This window comes from Leucopleurus acutus, assembly GCF_964270905.1.
Source record: "Leucopleurus acutus genome assembly, chromosome: 20".
NCBI lineage: Eukaryota > Metazoa > Chordata > Mammalia > Artiodactyla > Delphinidae > Leucopleurus > Leucopleurus acutus.
Genome location: NC_139162.1, coordinates 46,376,578 through 46,390,631, shown reverse-complemented (window position 1 = coordinate 46,390,631; position 14,054 = coordinate 46,376,578). Strand labels below are relative to the sequence as shown.

Below are 14,054 nucleotides of genomic sequence, written 5' to 3'. Positions count from 1 at the left end.
ACTGAGGCACGAAGGACACTGGTTACCGCTCCTTGGGCGGTTGGAGACAGGCCTCTGATTGGCACTAAGGGCCGACCTGGAGGAGAAAGTCACCAACGCCACCTGCTGGACAATGGTGTCATGACAGCCATGCCCACCCTGCTGACTTGGGGCTGGTGATGGCCCTTGCTCCGTGGTCAGGAGAGGAGTCGGGCCAGTGGGGCATCCCCAGCAAAAGTTCAGAGTCCACGGAGACACAGCCATAAGCCTCTTTACTCCTGAGGCCCCGTGGACACTCTGCCCAGTCAGTGCTATGCAGGAGGGCAGGGTTGTGCCACCCAAGACCTGCCTTGCTTCACTTTGTCCGTGCAGCTGCTCTCCCAACACAGCAGGTTGGGACCCCCACCTCTCGGGGAGGGGAGAGCTGCTCCAGCTCCCTCAGGGCTGTATCCACCCCACATGGGACCTAGGAAGGTAGAGGAGTCGAGGACCTCCCTGACACCCTCCCGGGCCTGGGTACCCCAGCCAAGGTAGCAAGGCCCAGGGTTCCTGATGAGAGCTGTCTCCATCCCCAGAGGTACATCATCCGGCCAAGCAGAGGTCTCACCACCCAGACATCGTCCACAATCTTCCCATCATGCAAGGGACAAAAAAAAAAAAAAAAAAGAAAGGAGGTAATGAAGGCTGAAAGCCCAGATTCTGGGGCCAAGTGGCCTGAGTTCAAATCCCAGCTCTGCCTCTGATAGGCTGTGTGACCTTGGGTGAGCTATCAGACCTCTCTCGGTGTCAGTTTTCCTCAACTGGAAAGTGAGGATGATAGTAATAGTACCTACATCATAGCTATCATGAGAATTAAGTGAGATATTTGGAAAAGGCTGGAAAGGGAACCTGGCACAAGGCAAGGACTGGGTAAGTGTGGGCTATTATTATTAGCGCACAAACCCTGGAGTCAGACAAAACTCACTTTATATCCCAGCAAAGCCACTCCCTATGTGGCCTTCAGCACATGCCCCTACTCTGAGCCTCACTTCCATATTCCATAAAATGGGGAGAACTGAATAGATAACATACACAAGAGCCTGCCTGTGGTGTATGGGCTACACAGTAAATAGTAGTTATTTATCATGAAAAGAATATGGTCTTTGGGGTCAGATCTTAGTTCTGCACCCTCTGGCTGTGTGACCCTGGGAAAATTACCTCCCCTTTCTGAGCTGTAAAATGAAAAGAAAATTTGTCGCATGGTATTGTTGTGGTGATTAAAGGGACTAACTATAAGGCATCCAGTTCAGAGTCTGGAACACAACAGGTGTTCAATCAATCAGTTATTAGCACCTTTATAAAACTACAATGGCAGAAATAAAGAAAGGTGAGCCATGATTATTTGGGTCCGTCTAACCTTAAGCCATCCCTACCACACACACACATCATATTGCTTTCCCTCTACCTGTCTCCCACAACCTACCTTTTTCTTCCCCTGCTTCATGTGATAAATACCTATAGAATCGACCGTGAGTTAGAAACTGTTCTAAGCACTTTATATACAATAAGTCATTCAACCCCCATTCAACCCTGTGAGGTAGAAACTATTAATATCCCCATTTTTCAGATGGGAAAATTATGGCTCAAAGTTGCTTGAGGTCATCCAGCTGGTAAATAGCAGAGGTGGGATTTGAACCCAGGATTTCCAGCTCTCACGTCCACTTCTGAAACCACTTGGCTCCAGAGCATGCTAGGCCTGGTTACTCAGGCAGGTGGTTGGGCCACTGCTCACTGACCTGGTCATCAGACACCTGCTGGATGTGGACACGGGTCTCATTGAGGTTTTGTAGCCGTGTGTACCCGTTCTCTTTGAAGCGCACGGTGCTCCAGGGCCGCGGGAAGAGGGTTAAGGGGGTCAGCCGCTCCTCACAACCCTGCCGGAGAGAATCATTTAGCCCCAGGGCTGGCGCAGGTGGAGTACCCACTGGGGAGCAGAAAAGACCTGCCAGGCCGGGACCCTGCCACCCCCAAGGAAGACAAAGCCAGTGAAGACTTGACCTTGATAACTGCTCACAGCTGAGTGCTTTGACCCAACCAGGCTTCCTGGTTCTCTGACTTCTAGAACAGTGCCTGGCTGTACAAGACTGTCCACTGCAGCATTTTCTCGAAAAGCCCTGAGCTGGAAGCCAGCCAAACGGCCATCAGTGGGGGTCAGTTAAATAAATTATAGGGTAGCCATCACAAAGTGGGGCGGTAGAGAAAAATGGCCAAGACGTAGGGTTAAGGGGAAAATGCAATTCACAGAATAGAAGAAATTGGTGGCTCTCAACCGTCGCCGCACAGTAGACCTTCCAAGAAAGCTACTGAAATCGTCATTGCCTGGGGGAGAGGAAGTGCTTATCCTTGCAGTAGAAACCCAGGTAATGTGAGCAGAAGGGATGAGGGAGCATCAGCCTCAAAAACAAACAAAAAAAATCACCATTTTGCAGCCATCATCATAGTAACTGATTGAAGCCAGAACCATCAATGGATGGTCAAAGTAGCGGCGAAAATTGGAGGAATATCAGGATATTTGTGGAGTCTCAAAGTACCTCCAGGAGACCCTTGTTAATTTTAAAGGGGAAAACCGTGACTATGGTGGAGAAGATGTGTAAACTGAGACTTAAAGGGGCTAAAGAGGTACCACGCACCTCCTCATAGGGTGCACTGAAAAGAACACAATATCGCTTTTGTATTCTTACCAAAAATGTGTAACTTCAATCTAATCACCAGCAAACATCAGACAAATCCGAACTGAGGGATAGTCTATGAAACAACTTTGCTATGCTCTTCCAATTTTTCAAAGTCATGAAGAATGAAGAAAGAGTGGGGAAATGTTTCTGATTAAAGGAAGGGAGAGGGGGCTTCCCTGGTGGCGCAGTGGTTGAGAGTCCGCCTGCCGATGCAGGGGGCGCGGGTTCGTGCCCCGGTCCGGGAGGGTCCCGCGTGCCGCGGAGTGGCTGGGCCACTGAGCCATGGCCGCTGGGCCTGCACGTCCTGAGGCTGTGCTCCGTAGCGGGAGAGGCCTCAGAGGTGAGAGGCCAGCGTATCGCAAAAAAAAAAAGGAAGGGAGAGAGATAAGACACGGAAGTAGAATGTATGATCTTAGACTAGATTCTGGACCAGAAAAAAAAAATTCTTTAATTTAAAGGACATGAATAGGACAATTGGCTAAATTTGAATGAGATTAGATAATGGTATATTATCAATGTTAACTACTTGAATCTGATTATTATACTATACTGATGTAAGAGAATGTCCTCGTTTTCTTAGGACATACAGATGGAAAGATAAAGGGGCATCATTTCTGCAACGTACTCTTCATCGGATCTGAAAATAATAGTAAAATGTATACACACACACACACACACACACACACTTAGACAGACAGACAAAAACAGAGATTGAAACAAGCGTGGTTAAATGTTCACATTTGGGAAATCTTGGTAAAGGGGATATGGAACATCTTTGTATTATTTTTGCTACTTTTCTGTAAGTCTAAAATAATTTCAAAATTTTAAATAAAAGAAAAAAGCTAATCTGCACTGATTAAGGTCAGAATAGTGATCACCTACACCTATGAGGAGCCACCTGCACTGATAACATTCTATTTCCTGCTGCAGGTGGTGGCCGCACAGGGGTGGCAATGCCAGGGCCGAGCCCTCGGAGATTCTGGTGTTTGTTCTGGGGTTGGGCCCAGGCATTGGAGTTTTAAAACCTCCCCAGGTAATTCTAACGTGCACCAGGGCTGAGAACTGCTAGGGTATGAAGCATGATCCAAGCTGTTTTTAAAAAGTGGGTGATGCCGTAACACATCTCTATTGAGACAATGACTCATTTGCATACATGGAAAATATTCTCAAATGCCACCTGAGATGTAACCATTGAGAGTGGAACTAAGAAGGGTGTGGAGAGTTTTACCTCCTGCCCTCTGTTCTGTTTGAATTTTTATCATGAGAGGTTCTTACTTTGATCTCACTAATTTGTAAGAAACAGCTTAAAAAATAAACCCTTGCTTCTTGTGGAAGTGACTGATTCCAAGGCTCGGCGGGTGGGGGTAGGGGGACAGAAGATGATCCTGGAGCACCCTGTAGTGCCAAAAAGTAAGAGAGAGCCCGCAAAACGACAGGGACACATCGAAAGGACACGGCCTGATCTGAAGAGTTCCCAGTGGCCAAAGTTAGAGCGATCTAGGCAGCAGCATAAATGGCAGGAGTATTGGATTAGAGCCCACGGGAGAAGGTAATTACCCATGAGCCCATACTAGTATAAATCCATAACTAACTAACCAAATAAATGGGGCAGAAGGGACAACTCTTCACTATAGGAGGATGCTAACTAATAAATCGAGGAGGAATGAGGGAAATAGAAGATCCCCAGTAGAACATCCCAGTGATCACTGTAACAGACAAGACCCACTGATGGGTTCAAAAATTAGCAGGTGAAAGTTGGAGGAGAAACAGGACATTTGCAGGGTCTAAAAGCATCTCCCCCAAGATGTTTATCAACTAAAAAGGGAAATACAACAACTTTACAGAGCAAGAACCCAGCAGACACTTCCTTAAACAGGTGATTCAGAGAAATCCCTCCAGGAATGAGACACAGTGAGGACAGGGACCCCCCCGGTATGGCCCGCTGAGAAGGACAGACCATCATTTGTGACTGTGTGGCCCCAAATGCATAACCCGAATCTTGGCAGGAGAAAATGTCAGACAAACCCAGATCCAGGGGCATTCTGAAAAAAACAACTGACCTGAATGAAAGACAAGGGAAGAGGGAGGAACCATCACAGTTTGGAGGAGACTAAGGAGACACAATAACTAAATACAGTTTGGGATCCTGAAACAGAAAAAGGTCATGGGTGGGAAAGCTGGTGCAATGTGAATAAAGTCTGGAGTCCAGTTACAATGCTAATAATAAGCCCTCTGCCCTGGATCCATCCAGTAGACCTGGACAAGCACCCCCGCCACTTACTGATCCTGTGATTCTGAAGGAGTATTTTACTGTCTGAGCCTCTGTTTCCACATCTGTGCAATGGGCATGCTATTGATACTAGATGCATCTAACCACCTAAGAGATAGCAGCTGTATAAAGGATGAGGCACCCAGGCTGGTACAAGTGCAGCCCTCAATAGATCAGAGGCCAAAGCAGCACCCCCCCTCCCCCCACCCTGCTCGCAGCAGAGCCGGTGATGATGTGGACTGGGACACAAGGGCGGGTGTTGGGCATCTCTCGGCTGCAATTAAATACCTGGAGAAGGGACAACGGGGAGGGGTCTGTCATACGCAGCCGGGCCCCGCGGTTCTGACCTTGAGGGGGCGGTCCACTGACACCAGCCACATGGCTCTCAGCCCACCCCAGGTTCACATGGTAGTTGTAAATTGGCCACAGGCATTCATAGGAGTGTTCATGAGCCCACAGCTGCAGGTCCACCCCTGATACAAAGCAAGAGGGGGGTCAGGTCCCTCAATCCAGGAGAGATGGGGGGTGGGGTCTGGGGCTGGGGAGTCCCCTGGGGTCACTCACCGTATTTATAGAAAAGATCCTCCAACTCATAGAACTTGCCTAGGAAGCCTCTGCGAACCTGGGCCGGATGAGCAAGGAGGTGAGGGGTGACTCGGGCCAACCCCCCAACCTGGATTTCAGCACCTTTTCCCCAGGGAGGGGGTCCTCACCTTGCTTTCATGCCAGGTGCAGTCATCCCAATCAGCACTGGAACAGTTTATGGGCCGGTGACCCATGGTAATGACCCACGGCAGGGCTGCTGGGTTCTTATTGGCTTTCTGCAGAGAAGGGCGCAGTGTGAGGGGCAGGGGTTGCAGGAGGGGGAGGTGAGGCAGGTCCAAGGGGGACATCCACAGGTTACCTGGAGGTCGCTCTCCAGCCAGCGAAACTGTCTCTCTACCAGGTGGCGCCATAATGGAGAAAGAAATATACCTCGGTGGAGAAGGAAATGATGTGTATCGGGCCCAGATCCCAGCTAGAAGGGTCAAAGGACAGGGGTCAAATATGGGGTCTCTCCTGCATCTCCCATCCTTCAGGGGAGGGAGGCCAGTCCCCCAGCTCCCCCCAGGTTACCTGTACCACAGGCCTTCACTGTCCCCTGGCATGATGAAGCGAGCTTTGTAGTTGGAGAAGTTGCTGGATAAAAGGAAGTAAAACGGTGGGGGGAGGGTCTGGGTGCCCCCGCCCACCCCCACCTCCCACTGTCAGGCCAGGCCTGGCTCCCAGCCCAGCCCTCATCTCCTTTCCTCTCACTTCCACAAATGAGCTGCTGCAGTACGAGAGACTAAGGTGAGACACTAGGAAGGACTTTTCTTCGGCCAGGCCCTTGCCCACCCTGAAGCCCTCAGGCCTCACTAGCCGTCTTCGTGATTCCCAGGACACGCATGTATGGCAGGCTGGCGGCCACAGGTTCAATGAGATTCATGAACTTGTCCCTGACGTGAGCATTGTCCTGATTCATGTTGTAGAAAAAGTCTCCTGGGGGGTGGAGGAGAGAATGAGGACCCAGACCTGGCTCTGCTCTCTCCAGATTTGAGAGACCTGGTTGGTCACGTGCAGGCTGTGCAAGTCCTGGTCGCCCCCACTGTGAGGCGTCCTGGTTCTCCAATCCCTACCTCACACCCACCCACATGTGCGCTTGGAACCATTTCCTGAGCCTCTGGTCCCCAAGGGCCCCTGCAGGACCTTGCCAGTCTCCTGTGCTCTGAGCACACCAGCCGCCATCTCACCCCTTCTCAGAGTAATAACAACATTAAGACTGACATGGTCTGGGAACGTCCCTGGTGATCCAGTGGTTTAAGACTCGGTGCTTCCACTGCAGGGGGCACAAGTTCAATACCTGGTCAGGGAACTAAGATCCCGCATGCCCCTCGGAGGGGCCAAAATAAACAAATAAAAAAATATATAAGGGTGAATTAAAAAAAAAAAAGACTGACGTAGTCTAGTCAGGTACTGGTTTTGTACCAGGCACATTTTCAGAGGCTTTACATGCTCGATCACCTGAATCTTCAAAACACCCTCTGAGGTGGATGTTATTATCATCCCCATTTCAGATGGGGAAACTGAGGCCCGGAGGGGTTAAGTGCTCGTTTAAGGTCACAGAGCTGGTTAGTGAGGATCCAGGAATCGAACCCTGGGAGCCTGATTCCAGAGTCTACTATGGCTTTGAACTATATCGGCCCCAATCTCCATCTCCCATCTGGTTCCCGTCCTCTCAAATCACAACAGAAATGATCATGACAACAAACACTTGTGTAGCACTTACAACAGGACCGGCAATATCGACTTATTTAGTCATCACAAGAGCCCTGTGAATTCTAACCTAGTCTTAGCCCTTATAACAATAATACAGAGGAGAAAACCAACGCACATAGCTCGAAGCGTCAAGACTGATTTTAACCTGGGCAGCCTGGTTGACCACAGCACCGTCTCTGTGGCCAGTCTCGTCCCCCAGCCTGCAGAGCCACGCTAGTCCCGGCCCAGGTCCCCTCCGTGGTCCTGGCGTTGCCTCCCACCCAAGCTTCCCCTCCCCGACCCCAAACCTCCAGGCGCACCCTGGCCGATGCCTCACCCACATGAAGAACAGCGTCGTACCTGCCCTGCTGGGTGTCACTGCACAGTCAGGGTAGGGCCCTAGGATTGTCAGTCCCTATGTCCCCAAACACAGCCAGACAGGGGCTCCAGTGGGGCCCATTCTTCAGGGCCCTGAAGAGGAACCGACGGCTCCAGCCCTGAGTACTGCCGCAGCGGTAGACTGAGGGGAAAGGAAAAGGTCACAGTCGGCTGGGGAGTGGGGTGGGGGGCGCCCCAGGATGTCTCCTTCACCCCCATCCGTCTTCAACTGGTGCGGGGATTGAATGGGTCTGCCCTATGCCCCTTCTGTCCACCTCACCCCAGGTCCCCAGCCTTCCATTTTCATCCCAGGGTCTTATACAATAGGCTTGCAGGTAAGCAGAAGGGGTACCAGCCCACCTGAGCCACCTGCCGATAGCAGCTTCTAGCCCACATCCCACTCCTCTTCCCATTCCCCCCTCAACACCTGGGCCCAGGGCCCCTCTCACCATACTGGACCCTGGGCAGCAGCCCCTGCAGTGTGATTCGGTCGGTGTATGTAGAGCTTCCGCCAGAGAATGCCCCCATCCATAAAGGGGCTGAAGGTGCCCTGAGCCCGGAGGGGCAGGGGCGCCCCTAGCTGCAGCCCAAACAACTGCACTTCCGAGGGGCTTGGGACCCATGTGGTCCAAGTTACAGTCATGCAGCCTGTCTCACCTGGAGAGAAAGGAAATGGGGGTCGGGCAGTGAGGCCTGGGCAGGGGTGGGGAGGGATGTGCGGAGAGTGAGGGGCAATAACGAGAGACAGAGGGGACCTTGAACATTTAGTAGTTGAGATCACAGGTTCTGGAGCTTTCCAAGTTCAATCCCCGCTCCACCATTTCCAAGCTGTGCTTTCCTTAGGCAAGTCACTTCACCTCTCTGAGCCTCAGTTTCCTTCTCAATAAAATGGAACAATAATAGTATCTTCCCTATGGGGTTCTGTGAGGCTTAGATGAATCAATAAAAGTAAAGTAATATGTATAGCTGATTCACTTTGTTATAAAGCAGAAACTAACACGCCATTGTAAAGCAATTATACTCCAATAAAGATGTAAAAAAATCAAAGTAAAGTGCTTGAAACAGTGCCTAGTACAGTCAGGGTTACATGAGTGAATGAATATTATTATTAATATCGTTACCGGGTGCAGGCCTGTTCCGCGTATTTTACACATGACATAGTTTAGGGGTTGTAAACTCAGACGTCTAGAGGCCAACTAGGTAATACACATGGGGACAAGGGCCAGCTGTAAGGAGTAAGGCAGCAGGGAGACGTGGAGTATGTTGCAAAGCGTAGAGCCTGCCCTGCCTCAGAGAGGAGCCATCGTTCAGCTCTGGGGATGGCTGCTGTGAATGAAGCAGGCCTGGTACCACTCAATCTGTCAACTTCTAGAGCAAATCTTTATACGGTTGTTTTTTTTGTTTTGTTTTGTTTTTTTTGCGGTACGCGGGCCTCTCACTGTTGTGGCCTCTCCCGTTGCGGAGCACAGGCTCCGGATGCGCAGGCTCAGCGGCCATGGCTCACGCGCCCAGCCGTTCTGCGGCACGTGGGATCTTCCCGGACTGGGGCACGAACCCATGTCCCCTGCATCTGCAGGCGGACTCTCAACCACTGCGCCACCAGGGAAGCCCTATACGGTGGTTTTTATAGCCCAAAAGCATGTAAGAGTAGATATACAAACTTTTAAGTGATAGCTCCTAATTCTTAAGTGATAGCTCCTAATTCTTAAACGTCAGCAAATCAAGGTTTTAAAAATACCATGTGGTATAGGATGACGTTAAGAGCATGAGCGGGCTTCATATTTATACATTCATATATATATAGAAATACAGGTGTGTACATATGCATATCAACATATCCACATGTATCGTCAAGCTCTGTTTGTGAGAGGGCCTAGGAGCAGCGACGCCTCAGTAGCAGTGAGCACACCTAGGGCTCAGATCTTAGTTTCTAAGTACCCATTCTCCAATCAAAGGAACCAGGGCTCCTTGGAGAAGTAGTTGATTCCAGAGATGGGGTAGGAAATATACAAGATGAGTCTGGGATAATTGGTGGTGCCAGGAGGCGAGGCAGTGCTCAGGACACGATGGGAGTGGGGTTGTGGAAAGAACACAGAAGCCAAGCTGGAGGAGTTCTAAAAGACCAAGTCGGAGACAATTTGAGCCACAAAATACATAGCAATAGTACTGAGTTTAACTCATGGGATAAAATAAATATCCGAGAGTCCATACCAAATAAATAAATAACCCAAACAAACAAAGAAACAAATAGAGGGGGCGGGAGGGACAGCCCTTCCTTACAGTAAAATTTCAATTCGACAGAGAGAGGGAATTAGAAAGTTACAAAATCACAATCAGGCACACCCCATGCTAATAATTGTGACAGACAAGATTTACCAATGAATGCTAAAATTAGTGCACAATAGTTTCAGGAGAAAGCTGATTTCCAGCCTTAAGGAATCTTCCCCTAGGTATTTATTACAAGGATATTTATACAAAGGAAAGAATAAAAGCTTTACAGTGGAGAAACCCAGCAGGCACCATTTTAACCAAGCAATGAAGGTTCACATTACCAGTGACAGCAATAAGACATGTCAGTGTCATGAACACTCTGATACCATGCACTGAGAAGGGCACTGCATCCCACTAGGACAGTCTTGCCAGAAAAATACGTAATTCAATACGTATGCCAATCGTGAGAAAATAGCAGATAACCCCCAAGTGAGGACTGTCCTATAAAAACCAAACAAAATCCGAAAGACAACAGCTCAGTACTCCAAAATGTCAAGATGTTCACGTTCGGAGAAACTGGGTGAGGGGGATATAAGAACTCTGTAATATTTTTTGCAAAATTTCTGTTAAATCTAAAATTAGTACAGAATTTACAGTTTTAAAAACAAATATGACAGGCTTTTGAGCCAGCCTGCCTGGGTTCAAATTCCAGGCTGTGTGACCTGCGGTCCGACTCTTCATGTCTTTGAGCCCCAGTTTACTCTTTTGTAAAACGGAAGGACCAATAGTACTTACAGCTTAAGGTCCAATAAGAGGTTAAATGAGTCTTCCATCTGAATCGCTTGTAAGAGTATATTTGTTATTATTATCATTATTGTGTAGGCCCAACAAAGGCCAGCTGTGATCTCACTGGGTTTTCACAGTGAAATGGGTTTTATTTTTGTTCCATTTTACAGAGACCTCCAGGCAAAGTGCCTTGTCCAAGGTCACTTAGCCAGCAAATGCCGAAGCCAGTTCATTCATGTGGTTTCAGATTCTCATTGCAACTAACCCTTAAGAAACTACCTTAAAAGTGTCAAGGACACACAAAACAATAAGGAAAGACTGAGGAATTGTCACAGATAGGAGGAGTAATTAAGGAGACTTAAAAAGATATAAACCAATGCCTCTCCTCACTATATTCCCTTTCTTTTAGTAGTTATTTTTCATGAAAAATGTCATCTACCTTACTAATGAATGGGTTTATTATTGCTCATTTTTAATGATTGAATCAATATTTTTAAATGCCTCCGTTTCAGTTTCTGTTATGGCAACTATTATGGACGTAACTCACATAAACTGAAGCTCTCTAAGGTTCTTATAATTTTTTTAGCTGTGCCAAAGCGTCCTGAGACAAAAACGTGGGAGAAGCACCGCCACACGCCAAGTTCCCTTTTGCTGCTTCACAGCTGATATTTCACCTACTCGTCACTCTGAGGTCACGCTAATATTACCCCATTGTCCAGATGAGGAGACTGAGGCCAGAGAGGTTAAGTCACTTGCCCAAGTTCACACGGCAGGTAAGCAGCAAAGCTGGGGTTAAAACCCAGGAAGTCTGGGTGCAGAGGGTCCAGAGTCCAAGGTCCTACTACCTCCTTGCACCTCCACCCGAAGATCAAGGACCAGGAGGGAGCTTTGTGGGAACACCGCAATGAGCGAGGACGACAGCAGCCCCCTTAGGAGAGCGCTTGCTATAGGCTGGGCTCCAGAGTCATTTCCCACACAGCCAGATGCGCCGCTGCCTATAATCTCCATTTAACAGAGGTGGACACATGAAGCTCAGAAAGAACCGCCAGCCTAGAAATCAGTGTGGGATCCCTGAGCCTCACTGGGAAATGCCCAGGGAGAGGCCGCAGACACTCACCTGGGTAGGACAGGTGGACCTGCTCAGGGGCAGCGCTGGGAGCCTTTGGGGACCCCTGGACTCCCAGGGAGAAACAGAGGAGCAGACAGCAGCAGGACCAGCAGGGACGAGGGGAGCGCATGGTAGAGGGAAGGGGGGAAGCAGAAAGGGGAAGGGGAAGGGTCTAACGTGTATGAGATCCCTTCAGAACAGCAGGGGCGGCTGGGGAGGATGGGGAAAGAAGGGGGATCAGGCAAAATCCCACGGAGGGAGGGAGGACGGCAGGGAGGTCTTCACAGGGACGGTTATCCAGATGCTGGAGAAAAAACAAAAACAGTCATCACTACTGAGAGGCCAATGCCCTCTGAGCCTCGCTGGCTGCTAAGCATTTTACATAGATTAACTCATGGGAGCCTGACGACATTCCTCTGTGTGGTGGCCACTGCCCATCAGCCCCATGTCACAGGTGATGGAGCTGATCAACGGAGGGACTCAGTTGCATGGCTCAGGTGTGATGGGGCGGGGATTGGAACCCAGGGGTCCTGGCTCCAGAGCCCTTGCTCTTATTCACCGCTCACTCTCAATGCAAGAGGCTTGGGAGTGGGGCTGGGGGGTCTCAGTGTAGGAAGTTGCCTTTGGCAACCCCATCCCCAGCATTCCACCCTGCCCTCAGAGACCTCATCACCCTCTACTCCATCCTCCAACCTTCCATTTCCATCATAGTAACCTCAATCCCCCCACTCCATCCCCAGACCGCCGAAGAATTCCGTCCCACCTGGAGCAGCCCCGTCCTCCTTGCCCCTTACCCAGCATCCCATTCTGCCTTTAGTGACCCCAATTCCTCCCCATCTCCACCTGTCTCCCCTGACCCCTGTATACCCACCCTCCTCCTCCCCAGCCCTTCCCTTCCCGCTCCAGTTCGGTCTCCAGCCCATCGAGGACCTGCCTGCCTGCCTGCCGGGGCAGAGCCAGGCCGGGACCGTCAATCTGGGGGCCGGGAGCTGGGGCTGGAGGTTCCCCACAGGTCCCTGGCTCACCCGCTGGGGCTCCAACTCCCAGCATGCGCGTCTCGGGGCACCAGTGGGACAGCGGTATTTTATGAGTTTGTAGGCGCTGAGACATCCCGCCGCCCACAGCTATCCCAGCCCCGGAAGAGCCTGCATTCTCCAGGTGACGGCCTCCCCAGACAGCTGGCGCCCCGGGTTCCACAGGTCCGGCTGGTCTTGGGCGGCCCATGCCCACGCGCCCACCTCCGCCCGCCCCCGCCTCCCCGGGCTGGGCGGGGGAAGGGGGACCTAGGTAAATTTGATAAGCTGCTGTCGCCACCTCCAAGCCGGCCTCCAGATGAGCACCCGGACAGGAGGTCTATGCTCGTCCCCCAGGAGCCCCATCCCGCAGCTACGGAGCCCCCAGGGCACTGACACCGGTCCCCAGCTCTGGCCCTGCCGGATCCTGAGGTACCCAGGTGTGCTGGCACCTGCGCCTGCGACCGAGGTGGGTGTGGGGAGATTCTCCCATCCCTTCCCGCGGCGCCGGCTTTGTATTCTTGGCAGTTCCTTCCGCCTTCCTCACTCTGCAAGCTTAGTCCACGCCGGTTCCTCCTCAGGCCCCCGGGCATGCTGAAAACAGAAAATCAAAGTCCACCGAACGACTGTGCTGCTTCTGAGTCGTGCGCCGAGGCCGGTTACTCGACCCCGCTGGGCCTTGGTTTCTTCACCTGTGAAATGAGGGTGATAACAGTATGGACACTATGGGCTACTGTGAGGATTAAACCAGTTGACACATGAAATTTCACGCTGAGAACAGGGACTGGCCCAGAGTAAGGGCTGGATAAGAATCAGCTGTTATTTTTATTATTATTAATGCATGAGTTCCAGAAATTGCCCTGCGGTCTAGGTGGGAGCAAGTGAATATTTTCTCTGTAAACCTTTGTGAGTTGTTTGAAGGTTGTGAGTGGCTTGCAAAATACCCTTGGGTGTTTTCCCAGAGCAGCAGGAAAAGTCAGAGGGTCCAGGTTTTAGTTGTTTCGTCTTCCTGTCTGCAGATCAAATGACTCCACAATTTGGCTTTGTCAAGTCAGGCATAGCAGTGTCTGCTGATTGGGAACACTGATTCCATAGACTGACACTGAGGGTGTAGGGGTGGTTCCAGATGGGCTTTTGCACTGTTTGGACTTTTTCCCCCCACCTTCTGGAGTCTCCATTACAGCTTAAAATGTAATAAAAAGCAACTGTCTTGGCCATATTCAAATACCCTCAAGACCCTGCTCACCCTCAGCAATTTTAACTTCCCCTTAGTTCTAGTTTTTCTGGTGGTCTTCCAGGAGCTGTGGTTACGAACGTTGTTT

General features: G+C 50.4%; 1 protein-coding gene across 1 annotated transcript; it reads right to left on the bottom strand.

Annotated features, from left to right (window-relative positions):
* Positions 1 to 395: 395 nt before the first annotated feature.
* ACP7 (acid phosphatase 7, tartrate resistant (putative)) lies at positions 396 to 11,849 on the bottom strand (the record flags this gene model as incomplete). The annotated part of the gene is given in 16 exon segments (XM_082862702.1): positions 396 to 616; positions 1,755 to 1,892; positions 5,176 to 5,247; positions 5,365 to 5,432; positions 5,524 to 5,581; positions 5,673 to 5,780; positions 5,864 to 5,910; positions 5,913 to 5,977; positions 6,076 to 6,138; positions 6,358 to 6,385; positions 6,388 to 6,480; positions 7,574 to 7,622; positions 7,626 to 7,756; positions 8,064 to 8,106; positions 8,108 to 8,271; positions 11,729 to 11,849. Coding segments are annotated over 16 exon segments (1,419 nt in total). The 3' UTR covers positions 396 to 445.
* Between the last annotated feature and the right edge of the window lie 2,205 nt (positions 11,850 to 14,054).